This window comes from Squalius cephalus (assembly GCF_949319135.1).
Source record: "Squalius cephalus genome assembly, chromosome: 14".
NCBI classification, from domain to species: domain Eukaryota; kingdom Metazoa; phylum Chordata; class Actinopteri; order Cypriniformes; family Leuciscidae; genus Squalius; species Squalius cephalus.
The window spans coordinates 21,503,078-21,519,924 of record NC_137135.1 but is presented as its reverse complement, the minus strand read 5'-3'; the positions used below and the strand labels follow the sequence as shown (position 1 = coordinate 21,519,924).

At 36.3% G+C, this 16,847-nt stretch overlaps 1 protein-coding gene across 7 annotated transcripts in view; it reads left to right on the top strand.

Annotated features, from left to right (window-relative positions):
• The window catches only part of ablim3 (actin binding LIM protein family, member 3), a 62,803-nt gene that overhangs the window by 4,300 nt on the left and 41,656 nt on the right, over positions 1-16,847 (top strand). For all 7 annotated transcript variants that reach the window (XR_013823597.1, XR_013823598.1, XR_013823599.1 and 4 more), the window contains exon 2: positions 5,169-5,306. Coding sequence is in view for 1 of the 7 variants with exons in the window: in XM_079893557.1 (XP_079749683.1) it covers positions 5,169-5,306 (138 nt within the window). In the remaining 6 variants the exon portion in view is untranslated. The remainder of the gene's footprint in view (positions 1-5,168; positions 5,307-16,847) is intronic.

The following is a 16,847-nucleotide window of genomic DNA, read 5'->3' as shown; positions in this document are numbered from 1 at the left end:
AACTGACTAAATGCTTTTGCTACTGTCCATTAAAAATCCAAGGAATCATCTACTGTCATCTAAGTCATGAAGGTAGATAACTCATAGAGTGACACTAGGGATGTTCATCCAGTGACCCTGACCCAACACATTTCTCTAAACTTAGTTGAAATCCCAAATCATTAGTAACCCTGAGAGCAGATCGAAGGCCGGAGCAAGTCCTTGAGGCCCTCAGACCTCATTCTGTCTGACCTTGTGTTTGGTTGGTTTGAGTGATCATTTTTCTGACAGGGTCAGTTCAGCTCCTGTCGCTACAGCAGCGTTGGCTTGAATGTAGCAGTAGTCATATATCAAATTTAGTCAGGTTCTCCAGAGGCCCATGTCTACTACTGTACTGCAAACAGGTTTTTGAATCCTCTAAGGGGCAGTTTATACAACACTGTTTTCAAATAAAAACGGAAAACTTTTTATGGCCGAGCATTTACACGACAACTGCATTTTGGGGGCTTGAAAATGCAAACTTTTGAAAATGGGTTTCAAAATCGTCTCCGTGTAAACTACAAATCTGTAGCCCCACCCCTTTTTAGCTCTGCGATCGTTGTGTTCTGTCTTCCGGTTTGTATTTCCACAACATGAAAGATAGTATGGATTAATTAATGAACCGCTCGTTTTAAAATGTACCCGGTCTACTGACATTTGTTACGACATCAGTTTCAAACATTACAATTCTCTTGATAACTTTCGTTAACTCTACAACAAGTAAATCCACTTCACCAGCTAATTAATCTTTCACAGCGATGCTATAGAAATAAACAGAGCTACAGCAAAACGGAAGTTCAAACATGAAATTCTAAAGATAGCGGCGCGCTTGTTTCAATGACAAATTCTGGCCTGGCAGCATAATACAGTGTTTTAAGTCATTTTCACGGATCGTTGTGAAGGGGGATTGTTTTGACAACATTGTCGTCTGTACGTGAAAATCGCAAGGGAAAAAACGTTTCTGTTTTTAGTACATCGTCGTTATGTAAACGTACCCCAAATGCTTCATTTCCAACTCCCACTTTTCTTAAGCAGGTTCCAGGGGGTATGTGTAAAGATTATGATGTTCTTTTTAAACCTATAACAGAGAAATTAACACTAACAAACAATATAAGGATTTGTAATGAGAACAAAGATTTAAAGTAATGAAAGGTCATTCAAATGAAATAATGGCTTAACAAATTGTGTTACTTTTTAAGATATACACTACCATTCAAAAGTTAGGGATCAGTAAGATAATAATAAAAAAAACATATATATATATATATATATATATATATATAGCCCCACCATATATATATATATATTTATATATATATATATTAGGGCTGTCAAACGATTAATCGCGATTAATCGCATCCAAAATAAAAGTTTGTTTTTACATAATATATGTGTGTGTATGGTGTATAATTATTTTCTATATATAAATACACACACATGCATGTATATATTTAAGAAATATTTGCATGTATATACTGTGTATATATAATATTTATATTATATATAATTTATATTATATATAAATATTTTATATATAAATAACAAATTTTTCTTAAATATATATGCATGTGTGTGTATTTATATATAGAAAATAATTATACTCCATACACACACATATATTATGTAAACACAAACTTTTATTTTGGATGCGATTAATCGCGATTAATCGTTTGACAGCCCTAATATATATATATATATATATATATATATATATATATATATATATATTCAGGATCACAGTTTCCACAAATTACTAAGCTGCACAACTGGTTTAAACATTGACAATAATAACAAATGTTTCTTGAGCAGCAAATCAGCATATTCGAATAATTTCTGAATGATCATGTGACACCGAAGACAGGAGTAATTATGCCAAAAATTCAGCTTTGCCATAAAATAAATAAATAAAATGTAAAATACTTTTAAATAGAAAAGATGTATTTTAAATTTCAATAATATTTCTCAATATTATTGTTTTTAATACATTAGTGATCAAATAAATGCAGCCTCGAGACTTCTTACAAAGTCCGACCCCAAACATTTGCATGATAGATACCGTATTTGTTAATTCATATATATATTTTCATCCCATCAAATTTTACAGCCAAATGTCTCACAATAAATTATAAAAATATCAGATTCTATATTGTTTTAGATATGTGGAATGAATATATTATTTGTTGTACATTTATACATTTGTTATTTTAAGTAAACTATGCTGTTAACAACCACCAAAAACACAATTAGTACTGGTCAGAATTATTCTTGTCGCAAGTAAGAGTTCTGGCTCTACTAAGGAAACAGGAGTGTTACTTAGCCATTAATTCTATCACTGGATTTAAAGGTCTTCACTCGGTGCTCATTACTGTGAAGGATAAGTGGACTCTGTCTGGCCACAAGGTCTTGTTTACACCTCTCTTCTGCCTGGCTATGGAGGAATTGAGAGCAGCCTTGTCACCTCCACTCTCCCACAATCCTGTGTGACTATAATCCGCAGGAGACTCCTCTGCTGAGGGCAGAAATAGCAGTGGCCCCTTAGGTCCTGTGGTTATCACCTTACACCTTGCACCGGACGTAACCGGCCCTTTTGCTATATATTGCTCAATATCAGTGCTCTAAAGTTTCTCTGAAGAACTAGGCTTCTTTGAATCTACCTTTTTGTACATTCAGCATTTTAATTATTTATTTATTGAGAGAGAGTATAACTGAGTTTTTTTTGTGCAGACTGAGAGGAATTTGTGGCAACATGTTTAAACCATTGAAACTGTAAGACAACTCAGAGTGACCTAGTTTGGGGTTTGGGGATTTGTTGTTTTTATTTGAATTGAGAAGACTGTCAAGTCAGTATCAATAATAGACAGTTTCCTTCTTAAAACCTGAATTAATTTGAATATATATTTTAGCCTCCATTACAGGAATACTTTCTACTAAAGCATGAATGAAAGGTATCTAATGTAGGAGCCATTAAAAACTTTAATCCTTTGTGCATGTCCTCCCCTGATCTCTGTGCATGTGGTATAGCAGGGATTACACTGCCTGTTTACACCCATACATAGGCCCCTCTTGCAAGTGGGCTTCCAGCACAGCGACACCCATAAATGACAGATGAATGATTCCTGAAAGACATATTGTCTTTTAACGGCATGAAGTTTATTCTCTTTTGAGCTGTCACCTCTGTTTATTTGACTGTTATTGTATGTGAAAGCTTATGGGGAGCTCACAGTCTAGCGATGCTTTGGGGAAAATAGCTCTCACACATTACCATAAATGCTTCTGGTTTTGTGATATTGCAAAACATCTCTTATTTTCTCTTTTGTGGCTGTTATCTGCTTTTAACAGCATCATGACTATACTGCACTCTTCACTGACAAAAGACCGTTGGCTCGCAGAGCTGAGGGCCACACACAGAATTCAGAAAACAGCTCTGGAAGTCGGCCAGGCAGCGTGTTGCTCTGCCAAAGGAATAAGTGCTTACAATTTTATCAGTGTGAGATTGAGCCACTGGAGGAGGCATAACAGCATTAATGGATCATTGTTCTTCAGCTGTGGATGAAGAAAAGTCAATGAAACTCTCTATTCCAATAGACTGAAAATATGCGAAGTGATCTTCTAGTACAAGACATTGTTTGTTGCAGTGAAAATGCTCTTTAAAGCCCTCAGATGCTTGACCAGTTTACCAATATGCTGTATGTACTTTATTGTACAGATATTTGGATTATAGTTTTTACAATATTATTTAGTATTTTTTTTATTTAATAACACTGTTAAATATAAGCTTTAGCAAATCAAATCAAACTCAAAATGAATATCATTTTTTTGTATTCTGTCCATTATGTTGTTGTGATGCTTAATCTTAAATGATTGATTTTTGTTGAATTATTGAAGTGTTTTTTTATTTATTTTGACAAAATAAATAGTATTGAAATTCAATATCTTCTAGTACAAGACATTTTTTTTTGTATTGAAAATGCATAGATATTTTGATAATACTTATAATAATCATTTCTAGTTATTCATATATTTTTTATTTATTTAATAGCACTGTTAAATGTAGCAGATATCAAATTGAATTGATTTTTCGTATTCTATTCACTATAATGTCTAATTTTTTAAGTTCCTAAGTTCCTATTTTCACTTTTAATTTCACTTGATTGTAGTTGTCTTGTTTTTAGATATTTTGTCAAATAGTATAAAATTGCAGTGCCGGCCATTTATCGTTTATCTGCTATAACGTGAAAATATTTATTGACTTATATGTGTCAGCCAGAATTTTAATATTGGTGCATCCCTAATAATTCAGTTTCGGGTGAGGGCACATTGATAAGCTTGATTTATTGTTGAAAAATAAGCTAATTTCCTGCACGAGTTTATCTGATCAGTATCACTTCCTGACTTGACACTTTATGCTTGCTGATTACATTTGTCTTATCCAACATGCACATAAAACATTAAAACCTAGTTTCCAGAGTGCTTTACCAGGTCAGATAGTTTTTTAATGCTTGTTCCTGGCTGTCACTATGGCTCTCTTTCTCAGATAAATCTGATCGCAGGCCTGGCAGTTCTGCCCTGTTGCCAGCATTGTAGCTGAAACAATGGAGATCAGGGTAGTAGGGCATGTGCCCTTGCTGTTTTCGACATTTTCCCCCAGTTAAATCCTTTTAGACTAAAGCGAGAACAACAGTTGCTACAGTGATTGCACAATAATTGATTTATTCACTGGCTGAGTGTTTGAATGCCTGTTATGCATCTTTAATAGGAGGACAATCAGCACAAAACATCTAGCCATCAATACAGAGAAAGAGAGAGAGAGCAAAGGAAATTATTTATGTAACCCTCAGACCTAAAACAATCACAAATACAGCATTTGAGGGTACTTTTAGTTTAACAATAGAAAATACATCAATGCACCAATATTACAATTCTGGCCAATTATTTTTGTGTTATGGCAAATGTTAAAATACTATACTACTTTGTTTTAGCATTTATAATGATTTATTTAGAGACTAAATAAATCATTGTACATTTTTATTGTAAATTAAAACCAATTGTCAATTTAGGCATCACAACATTATAAAGTCTAATATCAGCCAATAACGATAACGGTCTTCTAATGTCCGTTACTTATTGCCTTTTTGTCTTTTCCCCACTAGTACCCTATCAGCCAAGCTCGTGCAACAGTGAACGGAGCTCTGGACCAATCCACTGCTTTCGCTGCCGGGAGGTGTGCAAAGGAGAGGTGGTACGAGTGCAACATGTCCACTTCCACATCAAATGCTTCACCTGCCAAGGTAAGAGTCGAGTCTTTGGCCGTAATGCATTGGAAATGCTGGTTACCTCTCAGAGCCATCTTTTAATTATAGGAAATGCTTGCATATTGACTTGGATTTGTTTCAGATATACAGCTTCCAATAGATTCTATTCAGTAATAGCACTTCATTAAGAACTAAAGCAGCGCTCTCTGCTTCTGATCTAATAGCAGTTTGGCATCAGTGGTTAGAAGCAGTGGATTTCTGATTTAATGATGCTGGCTGTGCTCCTGGGGCTGTCTGAAGTTGGGTCCTGTTGAATAATGAGATCCTCTGGCCTCAAGTCGTCAAGATCTTAGCTCAGTGATGCCCCATAGCGTTGCCCTCAATTATCAGTGACGTCAAGAAATGAAAATATAAAACGAATGTGAATGATGTGACCAGGAACCCTCACCTTTAGATTGTTAGATTAAAAATATGGAAGTAAGACCCTTGAGTGATGGACTCATTTAGGTTTAATAAGCTTTTATAAGGTTGTACATGTGCTACTTTTCCTTGCTTACACTCAAACTGCATTGCATTTATGGGGTTGCTGTGGTAACCGTGTGGAGGGCCACCCTACCCGTGGTTGGTGGTTATTCTCAGCTACACTATCAAACCACCAGCCAATAGCAGCCTCTCATAGCAAACCCTAGGGCATAGTTGGAAGGGAAGAGGGGGGCTCATATATGGAGAGACGGGTTGGGAGAGACCGAGTTGAAAGAGAATGGTAGCCTCCTTCCCTCCCTCCATTATGACATCACGAGTTGCCTTGGAGCACATGAAGTTACTCAACAATAACAGTCATTTTCCTTTTTGCTTTCTCCAACTTAAATTTGCCCGCTCTCCAAGGGCTGCTTATCTTCCATGAAAATTGCCTTGAGCAATAATGTATGTCACCTCTAATTCAACACCACACCTTATCTTATGATTTGTGTTATATATTATTGTGTGCGGGAGTGTTAGCCGTGCACTATGAGTGTAGGAAGTCCGACTGCTGTTTCAACAGCTCATATCTCCAGCATGGAACAATGCCTTGTCATTGTTACAGGATTGCTTGTTTACAGTCCAGTGACTGGTTCGGCTTCTGTGTATGCTGTGTTTTGTTTGGTTGGGAGAACGGAGTGTGCTGATGAGCCGTGGGGCTTTGAGGCCCAGTTAATTGGATAAAGGGGCAACATTTGTGGGGTATTTCACAGGAATCTCAGCTCACTCAGCATGTACTGTCACAGGTCAGCGGGGTCACATTGGACTCGCAGTTGCCGGTGTTCGTAAACAGGTGACAATCCGCTTTCATCCCTTTTGTTATGGCCAAAAACCAAACATGGATGATTAGTATGTCCATAATGTTTTATTTGTTTCCAGAGTCTGTGTTTTATTTAAAGAAAAAAAGAAAACGTCCCTGTGGCAACATTTCTGAAAAGTAGCTTATTTTGTGACACTTTGAAAAGTGAAATGTACAGTAAGTGGTGCTAAAACATGTTCAGTTTGCAACATTTTATTATGTTGGTTGGACGTATCACTGCAGTTCAGAAATGAAATCTCTGATGAGTTGCAATAAAAGGTTAATGCTCTGTAGCATTTGAAAGTAAAGTACTGTACCACCTACGCTAAATGCATTGTATATGTGGTAAAATTGTTTTAAAAGGGTAAAAGTGTTTTGAGATCATAAAATTATTTTGTGCAAGGAACAGCCCAAAAATAAGTCTTTATTAATCGATAATTTGCTCCTGTAATCATAATTTGTGTGAATAGGAAAGAATAGAAGTTGTTGGTGTTTTGCTGTCACTTTAGTGTTCATTTCAGCTGGAAACTGCAGTATGTTGCATGTACAGATGATTTTTGGGGGTTTTGCAAAAATGTAGTTCAAGCCACGTTTTTCCAATGAGCCAATGTTGGTTTTATCCATCAGAGATTCAGTTTAATTTCAAAAGGCATGCTGTTGGAATCCATGACTGACTTGGTAATCGGTCTAAAATCAATAGTTTGTAATGGAATTATTTGGTTTGGGTTACAATCAAGTAGATTACATTGGTTGGCTTTACTTGACGACATGCCTTTGCAAACAGGATGAGATTAAGAAAAGGAGATACATTTGGAATTATAGCTAATTGAAACAGCAAGCACTCAAGCACACATGAAGAAACATGTGGGCCAAGGTCATGTAGATACAGCTGAAGCTGAGGCAGTGGAAACGTTTTCAGTGGGAGTTTACACAGGCTTTGGCCATGAGAAGAGGTGGATGCTGTAGTGTACACACAGGTACTGTATTACTCAACCAGCTGTTTTCAAGGACACACCAATGATTAGTTTGTGTAAAGGTGAGGCAGCCAGGCATATTACTGGTACTCACTTCCTGTGTATGAAGCACATGTCCATAGACATAAAGGGCCCTATTTTAACGATCTAAGCGCATGGTCTAAAGCGCAGGGCGCAAGTGCACTTAGGGCGTGTCTGAATCCACTTTTGCTAGTTTAACGACGGGAAAAATTGTTGCGTCCCCGGCGCATTGTCTCTATTCTCTTAAAGAGTATTAAACTATTAAAGCGTTTTGGGTGTAACGAGCAAACAAACAACCAGAGTGTAATTTCCCATTCCCTTTAAAAGGGAATTGCTCGTGCCATGGTGAATTCCTATTTACATGGCGGAATTTGCAAGCGGAAAGACTCCAGAGAGTAAACGGATCTGCTCGTGCGCGAGGAAAGCGCATATCCCACCCTGCAGCTTTCATTGGTTAAGGTTACAGTGACAGGTAGGTTTAGGGATCAGTGTTTTCTGTTTGGTGTAAGCAATCAGTACTGTGATTGACGTGACCAATAAAATCATAAGAATCTGCTGTGCGGAGTTTCCGCTGAACTGGTTTGGGGAAAAATCACGCTTTCTCTGATGATGTGTTTACTGGTGTGAGGGCGGGACAATTTGTCACTTACGTGAGATCACAGGAATAGCAAATAACAATAATCCAATGATCCAATTCCGATGGACAAAATCATTTGCGCCCTACATTTTATCTTGTTCGAGAAGCTGTTTCAATCGGATATACGTCGCAATAGGGAAGACAAGATTATCGCAACTTCAGTTTCATGATTACTTAAAAAGTTATCTTCCTGTGTAGACATTAGACAGCGAGCAAAGTCCCTTTCAAGGAAAGTCTGTTTACTTGGCGGCCATATTTGCAACACCTCCGGGCAGCTATTTCGGGCATCCAAGATGTCCAAGTCCTGTCTATTTCAATGGGGGAATCCAAACTGCAGCCCTATGCGTGCATCTCAGGTTTAGGACCGTGCTTCTAACGGCAGCTGCAGTGACGCAATAACTTTACCAATCAGCGATTTGCTCTTTTATTTAAGTTGGGACGTATTCCACCTTATTGCTTGTTGCAGTTTCTCCCATTCATAAGTAATAAGAGTGCACCGTCTTTGTATATCTAGTCTTTGCAGTGTGGGAGCTTTTATAACAGAGCTCTAAAGGTTTGTTCTTTTGCTTTATTGCATCCTTCCTCATTGTGTACACGCATCCTTTCAAGCACGCACAAACATATACATGCACATTCATGCATGCACACACATGTTCATGCAAGGGCACATTTTGTTTGTTTCTGCATTACTATTGTGGGGTTCTTGCTAGATGTGCAGGCACTAAAAACTCATTAAATCTCTATTTGGTTGTGCATTTATTTCCCCTATTCAAATAAAAGTCAGATTGGAGACTAACAGCGATGTGCGGGGGATGGAAGTCACACACTTGTCCTGACCTCCTGACTCATTTCTAGCTTTCTAGTTGGCTCTTCTCTCTCTCCTACATGAATGCAAACAGATAATGTACACAGCTGTGCAACTATTTATATCATAGAGACATTCAGTCAGTGGCCCCAAAATGTATTTGGACAGCAGTTGTAAAAGTTTGAATGTCATTGCATTGCAGAACAAAATATCAACAAAAGTTGTATTTAAGAAGAAGGGCAGCACAAGTACACTTTTTAAGCAGGTAATTTCACAAAAAGAAGCAATGACATTCATATGCTCATCGTTTTACTGTATGTGTGTTAAAATACTTGTTAGAGTAACTGTAGTGTAGATATTATGATAGTTGTCAGATTTCTGTCAACTGTGATCATTTCTCTTTTTTTTAAATGAGATGTATTGCTTTATTAAAATTACTATATTATTTTTCATAAACCTTCATAAATTCATGGGCTGTAGACTAAAGGATTTAAATATATTTAAGGAATTTAAATGTATTTGTATTTCCATGGATTTAAATGAATAATTAGTGCCCACTTGCTATTTTAATCCGTTTAAAAGTGACTAATTAATTGAGAAAACAGCATGACAAACGCAGGAATAAATACTTTAAGAGAGAATGTTTATCTTCTCTCAGAACCACAAGCATGTGATTAAATTTTCTGGTCTCTCTTTAAGTAAATCTGCTGCTTTTTAACTAGAAGCGTGGGTTATTTGAGCTGAATGCTTGACAGGATGTCTGAGTGCATTGTCACGGAGCAATAAATATCCAGACCAGCTCACCTACACATGAGCCTCTGTAGTGGGTGACTCATAGGTATGAGCACCATCCATAAACTGGCAGACTTAAATTGAAAGTTCATCCAAAAATGATGTTCTGTCATTTACTCACCCTCATGTCGTGAGATTGTAGAGGTTGTAAGAAATGTCTCATTCTTTAAAATACATAAAATGATGACAGACATTTGAGTTTTTGGATGATCTACCCCTTACCGTTACAGTTCCACTTGAGCTACTTTTTCTCTCTATTGCTCTTGTGTGTGATAAGGGCATTGTTCTGAGGCACCTATGCACATTATCTCAAATTGGCAAAGTAGGACCCAGAATTCCAAGAGGGAAATGAAATGGCCAATGTTTTTACAGAAAATTACTGATGACAATTGCAGTCGACCTCTAGACAACAGATTATGAAACCTAATGACTTGGATTAAAGTGTATTATATTACCAGTATTTTATTATTAGATTTTGTATTGTGTATCTGAATATTTATTGGATATTTAGCTCTGTCATGAAACTCTAGAAGGCGCAGATTTGTAACTCAATTTGTTAGTGAGCTTGCTACTTCAGCATTCAAATACTTGCCATTGTTTGCTGTTAGCAGCGCACTTTCAGAAACCCTCCTCCTTCCCCAGCTCCACCTGTATAGATCTGCTACAGGGGGTTATTTCAATGTTTGTTGTGCAGCAGGAGCATGTCTTACATACTCACAGCATTATGTCTGTGAATGTATTGGCAGTAGTAAGTCTCTGTACTTGCTCTGAGTCTGCAGCAGCAGCAGCATAGCAGATCTATTCCGTCAAGACCAAATAAATTAGCATTACCATATCCATTACCATGCCGAGTGTTGTCATGACAGAAGTGCACTTCCCCACTTTCAGCAAGTAAATATTTAAAAACAGCTTGAAATAAATATACATTTTTCATATTGTACATTATAATGTTGGGATGACTAAATTTACTTTTAGCATTTAATATGATTGGTTTAACATGTTTAAATATGGAATTTTAATATCGATCATTTTTGGGATAATGGCCATAACATGAAAATAGTCATTGGGCATGCCTAATAAATTCTTCAGCAAATGGCCCCCAAAGTTAGTTGTAATTTTCAGTTAAATAAATTATATTTTACTGCTGAATATACATTGACTTCTGCAGTTTTGTCATAGTCAACAAATTCTTCTCAGAGCTGTAACTCACAAACAGTCAGTTTACTTTACTAATCAAATAATGCTGCTCAGCACTGCTTCTTCTGAACAGGAGTGGCAGGTCATTAAGATGTCTGTCAAAGCAGATGCCTTTTTTAAAAGCTGAGAGTTAATTGGCTGCGTAAGATGTTTTTTGTTTTCTCAAGGCATGTGCAGATTCTGTTATGTTTCCTATGCATTCCTATAATGATAAGCCAGTCTGAAAAAACTACAAATTCTTGAACTCTCCCGTCACACAAACAAACAAATGGACAAATACATGTCAGGTGCTCTAAACATCAAATTGCTGTAGTTGTGTACTGTAAAGCAGCTGTGATGGAGTTGATAAAAGGGTCAGTTACTATATGTGTTGTGTGGAGCCCCTCTCTTCCTGAGTTGTCAGCCGCTGGAGGAGGAAGACTGAGCAGGATGGGAGCTTCACGTAACTATGGCAACGTATGCCCGTCCAATCATTAAGCCCATGCGATAGTTGCTGGGGAGACATTCTCCTACAAATGAAAGGACAGTGGCAGTATTAGATACCGAATTCCCTATGTTGTTCCTGAAGATAAAGATATGGTGTGAGGAATTAGCCTACTGCATGTCAACATAGAGAAACCCCTGACTGGAAATTGGACCATCTATATTGATTTGGAATAAATTAATATGCATTCATTCTACAACCTGTGGATAATACAGGGATTTTACTTTGTAATTTCCAAATAGGCTCATGTCAGATAAAAGTTCAATCTAAAGCAGTGTAGATTAAAATATCTCAAATCAGAGAGGTTAAGCTTGAATTGGAGGAATGAATATTGTCTCTCTCTGTCTTATACCTGGAGGGCTCCTGCATCATTAGGCATTTTTCAGAGAGGTTAGTAGGTTAATGAAAGCAGCTAAAGGAGAGACACAGCCTTGGAGGGAGATGGAAACAAAGACATGCTGAAAACATTATTTCTGTCTGTTTAAATCAAGTTTTGAGGTTTAACAGGATGCAAGAAATCCCAATGTGAGAGTAGAGATAATGTACACTGATCGCAGAGATGAGATGGAGTGCGAGTGGAGGAATTTTATCACTTGGTTACACAGGTGACTCAAAAGCTTTTTTACAGTTCATTTTTACATGAAGGTATTAGGTATTATGTAAAAAATTTTATAAATCAGCAGGTTGTACTTTTTCCAAATTAAAGTAGCAATGCTACTTTACTAATATTTACATATGATTAGACACTAATATCAAATATAAATAATACAAATAATTTTTTCTTTTTCTTTTTTATATCAAATATTTGATTTGGAAAAAAAAGAAAGCAATGGCCGGTTTGATATAGATGACTCATATCATGTTGATGTACAGTTGTAAGATGATAAGCCAGAATAAAAAGTATAGTTTTTATTGTTTTTATTTTTTGAAAATGGGATAGCAGTGACAGTTTTTATGACTCAGATTTAGTTGGATGTACAGTACTAGTGATATGATGAGCAGGATAAGAAATTGTAGGACTTTGTTGATGCGGTGTTGTCATTATTTATTTTTATTCATGCTTGGGAATATTAAATTGTGCCCTAGATAGACTACAGAAGATAAGTACTTAAGTGGGAGTGCCAATGAGTCTCACTTTTGAGGAAACTTCAGCCCCTTGGATTTGTTTAACTATTATCAACATATCCATAATTTCTTTGTTGTCATTCCTTTGATTTCGTGCGGTTACTCACTCCACAAAAGACCATCTGGTTGCTCTGTGGAGGGCTATGTAGGGCCCTGAGGGGACTAATCACTTCCTCTTCTCTCACTACACTCTCACTCCATCTTTCATTCAGTCAAAACAGCACATTAATTACAGTTGATGAGTTTCCCATTAGCACCAGCAAGGTTGGAGAGAAGCGACACAGTAGGTAGAAAGAGGCACAGACAGGTAGGCAGGAAGACAAGGGGACCATTGTCATAGGCAGAGACACATGCTGAGCTGTGAATCATAGAGCATCATCTCTAGGGTTGGGAATCCAAAACTGATTCCAATTTTGGGATTGTATACTTAAGATCAGGAATCGGAGAGCCTACAGTACTTGTAATAAAATTACAATTTGGATTCCGCTTATTGATTCCTGTGTGCACATTTTAATGTAATTTCAAACCATTTTCAAGTGCGAGAAGATGCAAAAGAGAACTCAATTCTCTACTTGCAACTTTGTGCACACATCAAAAGCGCGCACACAGAGATCTGCCTCTCATATAGTTCATGAAACTGAATTGAGTTCTCGTACGTGTCTTCTTGTGCTTGAATGCACTAATATACACTAAATAATGTCATAATATAGCCGTAAACACAGTCGGTGAAATTAAGATGTAGTATATATAAAATGGAATATAGCCTAAGTGAATGTAAACAGTGTAAAAAGAAAACACATGTGTAACAGTATCTTGTATACTGCATGAGGTCTTAAAATCACAGCAGTCTAATAAACATTAACGTTAATCAAAGAACAAAAGAAAAAGAAAATCACTCACTGATCTTGGCTGAATAACCTTTGTAACTTTAATAAGGGCTAATATATATTTTATTTATAAAAAGAAAACTATGCAGTGTTATTTTACATTTGGTTACAATTTATGTAAACTTAACTTTTCAGTTTTATTTATTTGGGATATTGATCATTTGTTTGTTTATTTTAATTTTATTACTGTTTACTTGTCTTAAATAATGTTTGAAATGTATATTAGTTTTTGCTGTGGTATTTTTGTTAAAACTATAGGAAAATGTTCTTTAGGCTGCTGATTTTTGTTCATGGAAATCAGCTGCAACAAAACGTTTTGCCAAAACAGAATAAATATGTTTGATATAAATGTTTGACTAAATGTTTTTACCTTATTGGGATCGAAGATGGGAATCGATAAGAATCGGAATCGATAAGCTGAATCAGAATCGTTAAAATTCAAGCGATACCCAAAACCCAACCAATCTCCAAAGGTGAAATTTAGGTGAATGGAGAATGAATCTGGATACTGACTATCATATCATATTACTGGCCTTATTCACAATAAATTGACAATGAAATAGATAATGACAATATAGTAAAATAAGTAATATAGATCACAGTTTTATATGTGAATTTAAATACTTGTATACAGAGAGGTCCAGCAGTCTGTAGAGTATGTATATATATATACACTTATATATTTCTTTTTTCTTTCAGCTTAATAATTTGAATACAAAAATACCTAGTATTTGGTTTGTCCCTCTTTTAATGACAGCAGCTTTTGTGCTTATTTTATTTTATTTTATTTTATTTTATTTTATTTTATTTTATTTTATTTTATTTTATTTTATTCATTTAACATCATCATTTTTCTTTTGTTTTTAAGTTTGCAAAATGAAGCTGGACACATGAAGATGACAAATTAAGATGAAAAAATGTAATTGTACAACTTGATGCAAATAAAAGGAATATACTAAGGATAAAGTGTGGGGGATGGAGGGTTGAGTAGATGAGAAGGGGCAATGGAAGCAAATTGGGTTTTGGGGTGCTGTATAGTCCTGAAGAAGGGAATTTTAATTGCATATGTTGGCTGCTGATGAATACATAATCTGCCAATAAGGTAACACTTTACAATAAGGTATCATATGTTAAGATTAGTTATTGCATTGGCTAACATGAACTAAAAATGAACAAAATGTGTTGTTGCAGCATTTATTACCTTTGGTAATGTTAGTTAGTACAAATGTTCATGTTCGTGTTAGTTCACAGTGCATTAACTAATGTTAACTGATACAACTTTTGATCTTTAATGGAATTAGTAAATGCAGATTAACATGAAATGACAATAAACAATACTTCTGCTGCATTTATTAATCTTTGCTGATATTAACTTATTTGTAGTTGACAAATGAAACTATTATAAAGTTAAGGTTTAAATGACATTTTCCTGGTAGTCTCAGACTTTTGAACCCCACTGTATATGTATCAGATTCAGCATAAATGTTTTTGGAAAGGGCAAACATCATAATTTTCTTCTTTCAGTAAAAGAGACGTCTTTCTCTCTCTGGCTTACCTGATAATGCGTCGAGGGCAAGCCGGACAAATGAAGATGACAAAATGTAATTGTACCACTTAATGCAATGGAATGAAAATACTAGGTAAAAAGGGTGGGGGGATGGAGGGTTGAGTAGATGAGAAGGGGCAATGGAAGTGTATTGGGTTTTGGGGTACTGTATAGTCCTGAAAAAGGGAATTTTAATTGCATCTGTTGGCTGCTGATAAATACATAATCAGCCACCACCCCCCCGCTGGTCCTTAATCAGTTCGGTTTTAATGACCACAGTACTGAGCAGCAAATGCCTCAACACAGAGAAAGAGAGAGAGAAAGGATGAGACCATAGGTGGATGTCATGGCATGCCAATTTAAAAAGCGCGCAATCACTAAAAAGCTGTCACTCATTTCAATTTATCGAGATCAAGTTCCACTATAATCAATGAAGCTGAGTGAATCTCTTTAGCCTACATAATGTCTACACTTTGTTTGTTATAAGTTAACTTATAACTAGAGGATTTGCGAGAATGGAGAACTCAGTAGTGGACAAAAATTGACTGTCAATGATTTTATCTTTCATCGGCTGGATAAAATTGTTCTGAAAATTATTCCAACGATATTGCTTCTCTGTGCCATTAATATTGAGAATGATTTTTAGTAATAGATATTGTCCTTGGTGAGAATGGGCCTTAAGCCTTGCCCAGCATTACACACGCTCTTCCTATGGATGAGACTTGAAAGCAGTCTATACAGTATATTCAGATTTATAACTATATATTCGGATTTACACTTTTATATTCAGGCTTATAATTTTCGGATTTGTATATATATATTTGGATTTACATTTATATATTCATAACGAACCTATATCATTATTTTCTGTCTGGCCCCTCATACTATGTATGTGTGTACGTGTATGTCCTGTTAGATGTATAAACCTGAAGATAAATATTTTCAATTCAATTCAAATTGGTCTGTATTGCAAGAATTTTTTCACTCTCAAATTTTGTGCAGACCCTTTAGATCTTATTTAAAGGGGACATATCATGCTAAATGCACTTTTTTAGCCCTTAAATGCATTTTGTTGTATATTTGGAGTGTTTAGAAGTACAGAAAAGATGAAATTATTCTCTTCAGGTGCTTCGTTGATATCTTTATATTCTGTTTTGGTCATATTTTTCAACCTGTTCCGATTTTTCTGTTATCTATGACGTTTTGTGAACTATCACACGTCACAGTATTTGCAGCGGAACTGCCAAATAAGGACATTGACTTCCAGCCCAACACTTCGAGCGATCCGCCATTATTATTTCTCGCTGCAATTTTTGTAGTCCGAGCTAAAGGATGCAGAAGTTACGAGAGGGTAAGTTAAAATGTTCGGTTGTTGGATGTAGTAACCCACACGCTTCATTACACCGTCTAATGTAGATGAACTGCCGCGCTTGTGGCGCATGTTTAACTGAAAGAACGAGCAGAGAGACCCGGTCTCGCGCGCGCTCGCACTCTCTCTCGGAGCCCGGCGAAAGTGTAAACAAGACATCACCGTCTCCAAACTAGACGCTGTCTTGCTCTCTCTCCCTCGCGCATATTAATCAAAATAAATCGACACGGTGGTAAAAGGTCGGAAGACCAAAGTTTCATGTATAAATACAGTAACACACCATTGCGATACATCCATATGAAGACGTTGTTCTGCAGGTTCGTCGTCTTCATTTTCATTTCGCTCCGGCTCCAACTCTGGCTCGAACATCTAAGGCTGGCTGGACAAGTCTTCCGTTGTTGACATTTTGTTAATAACGTGTG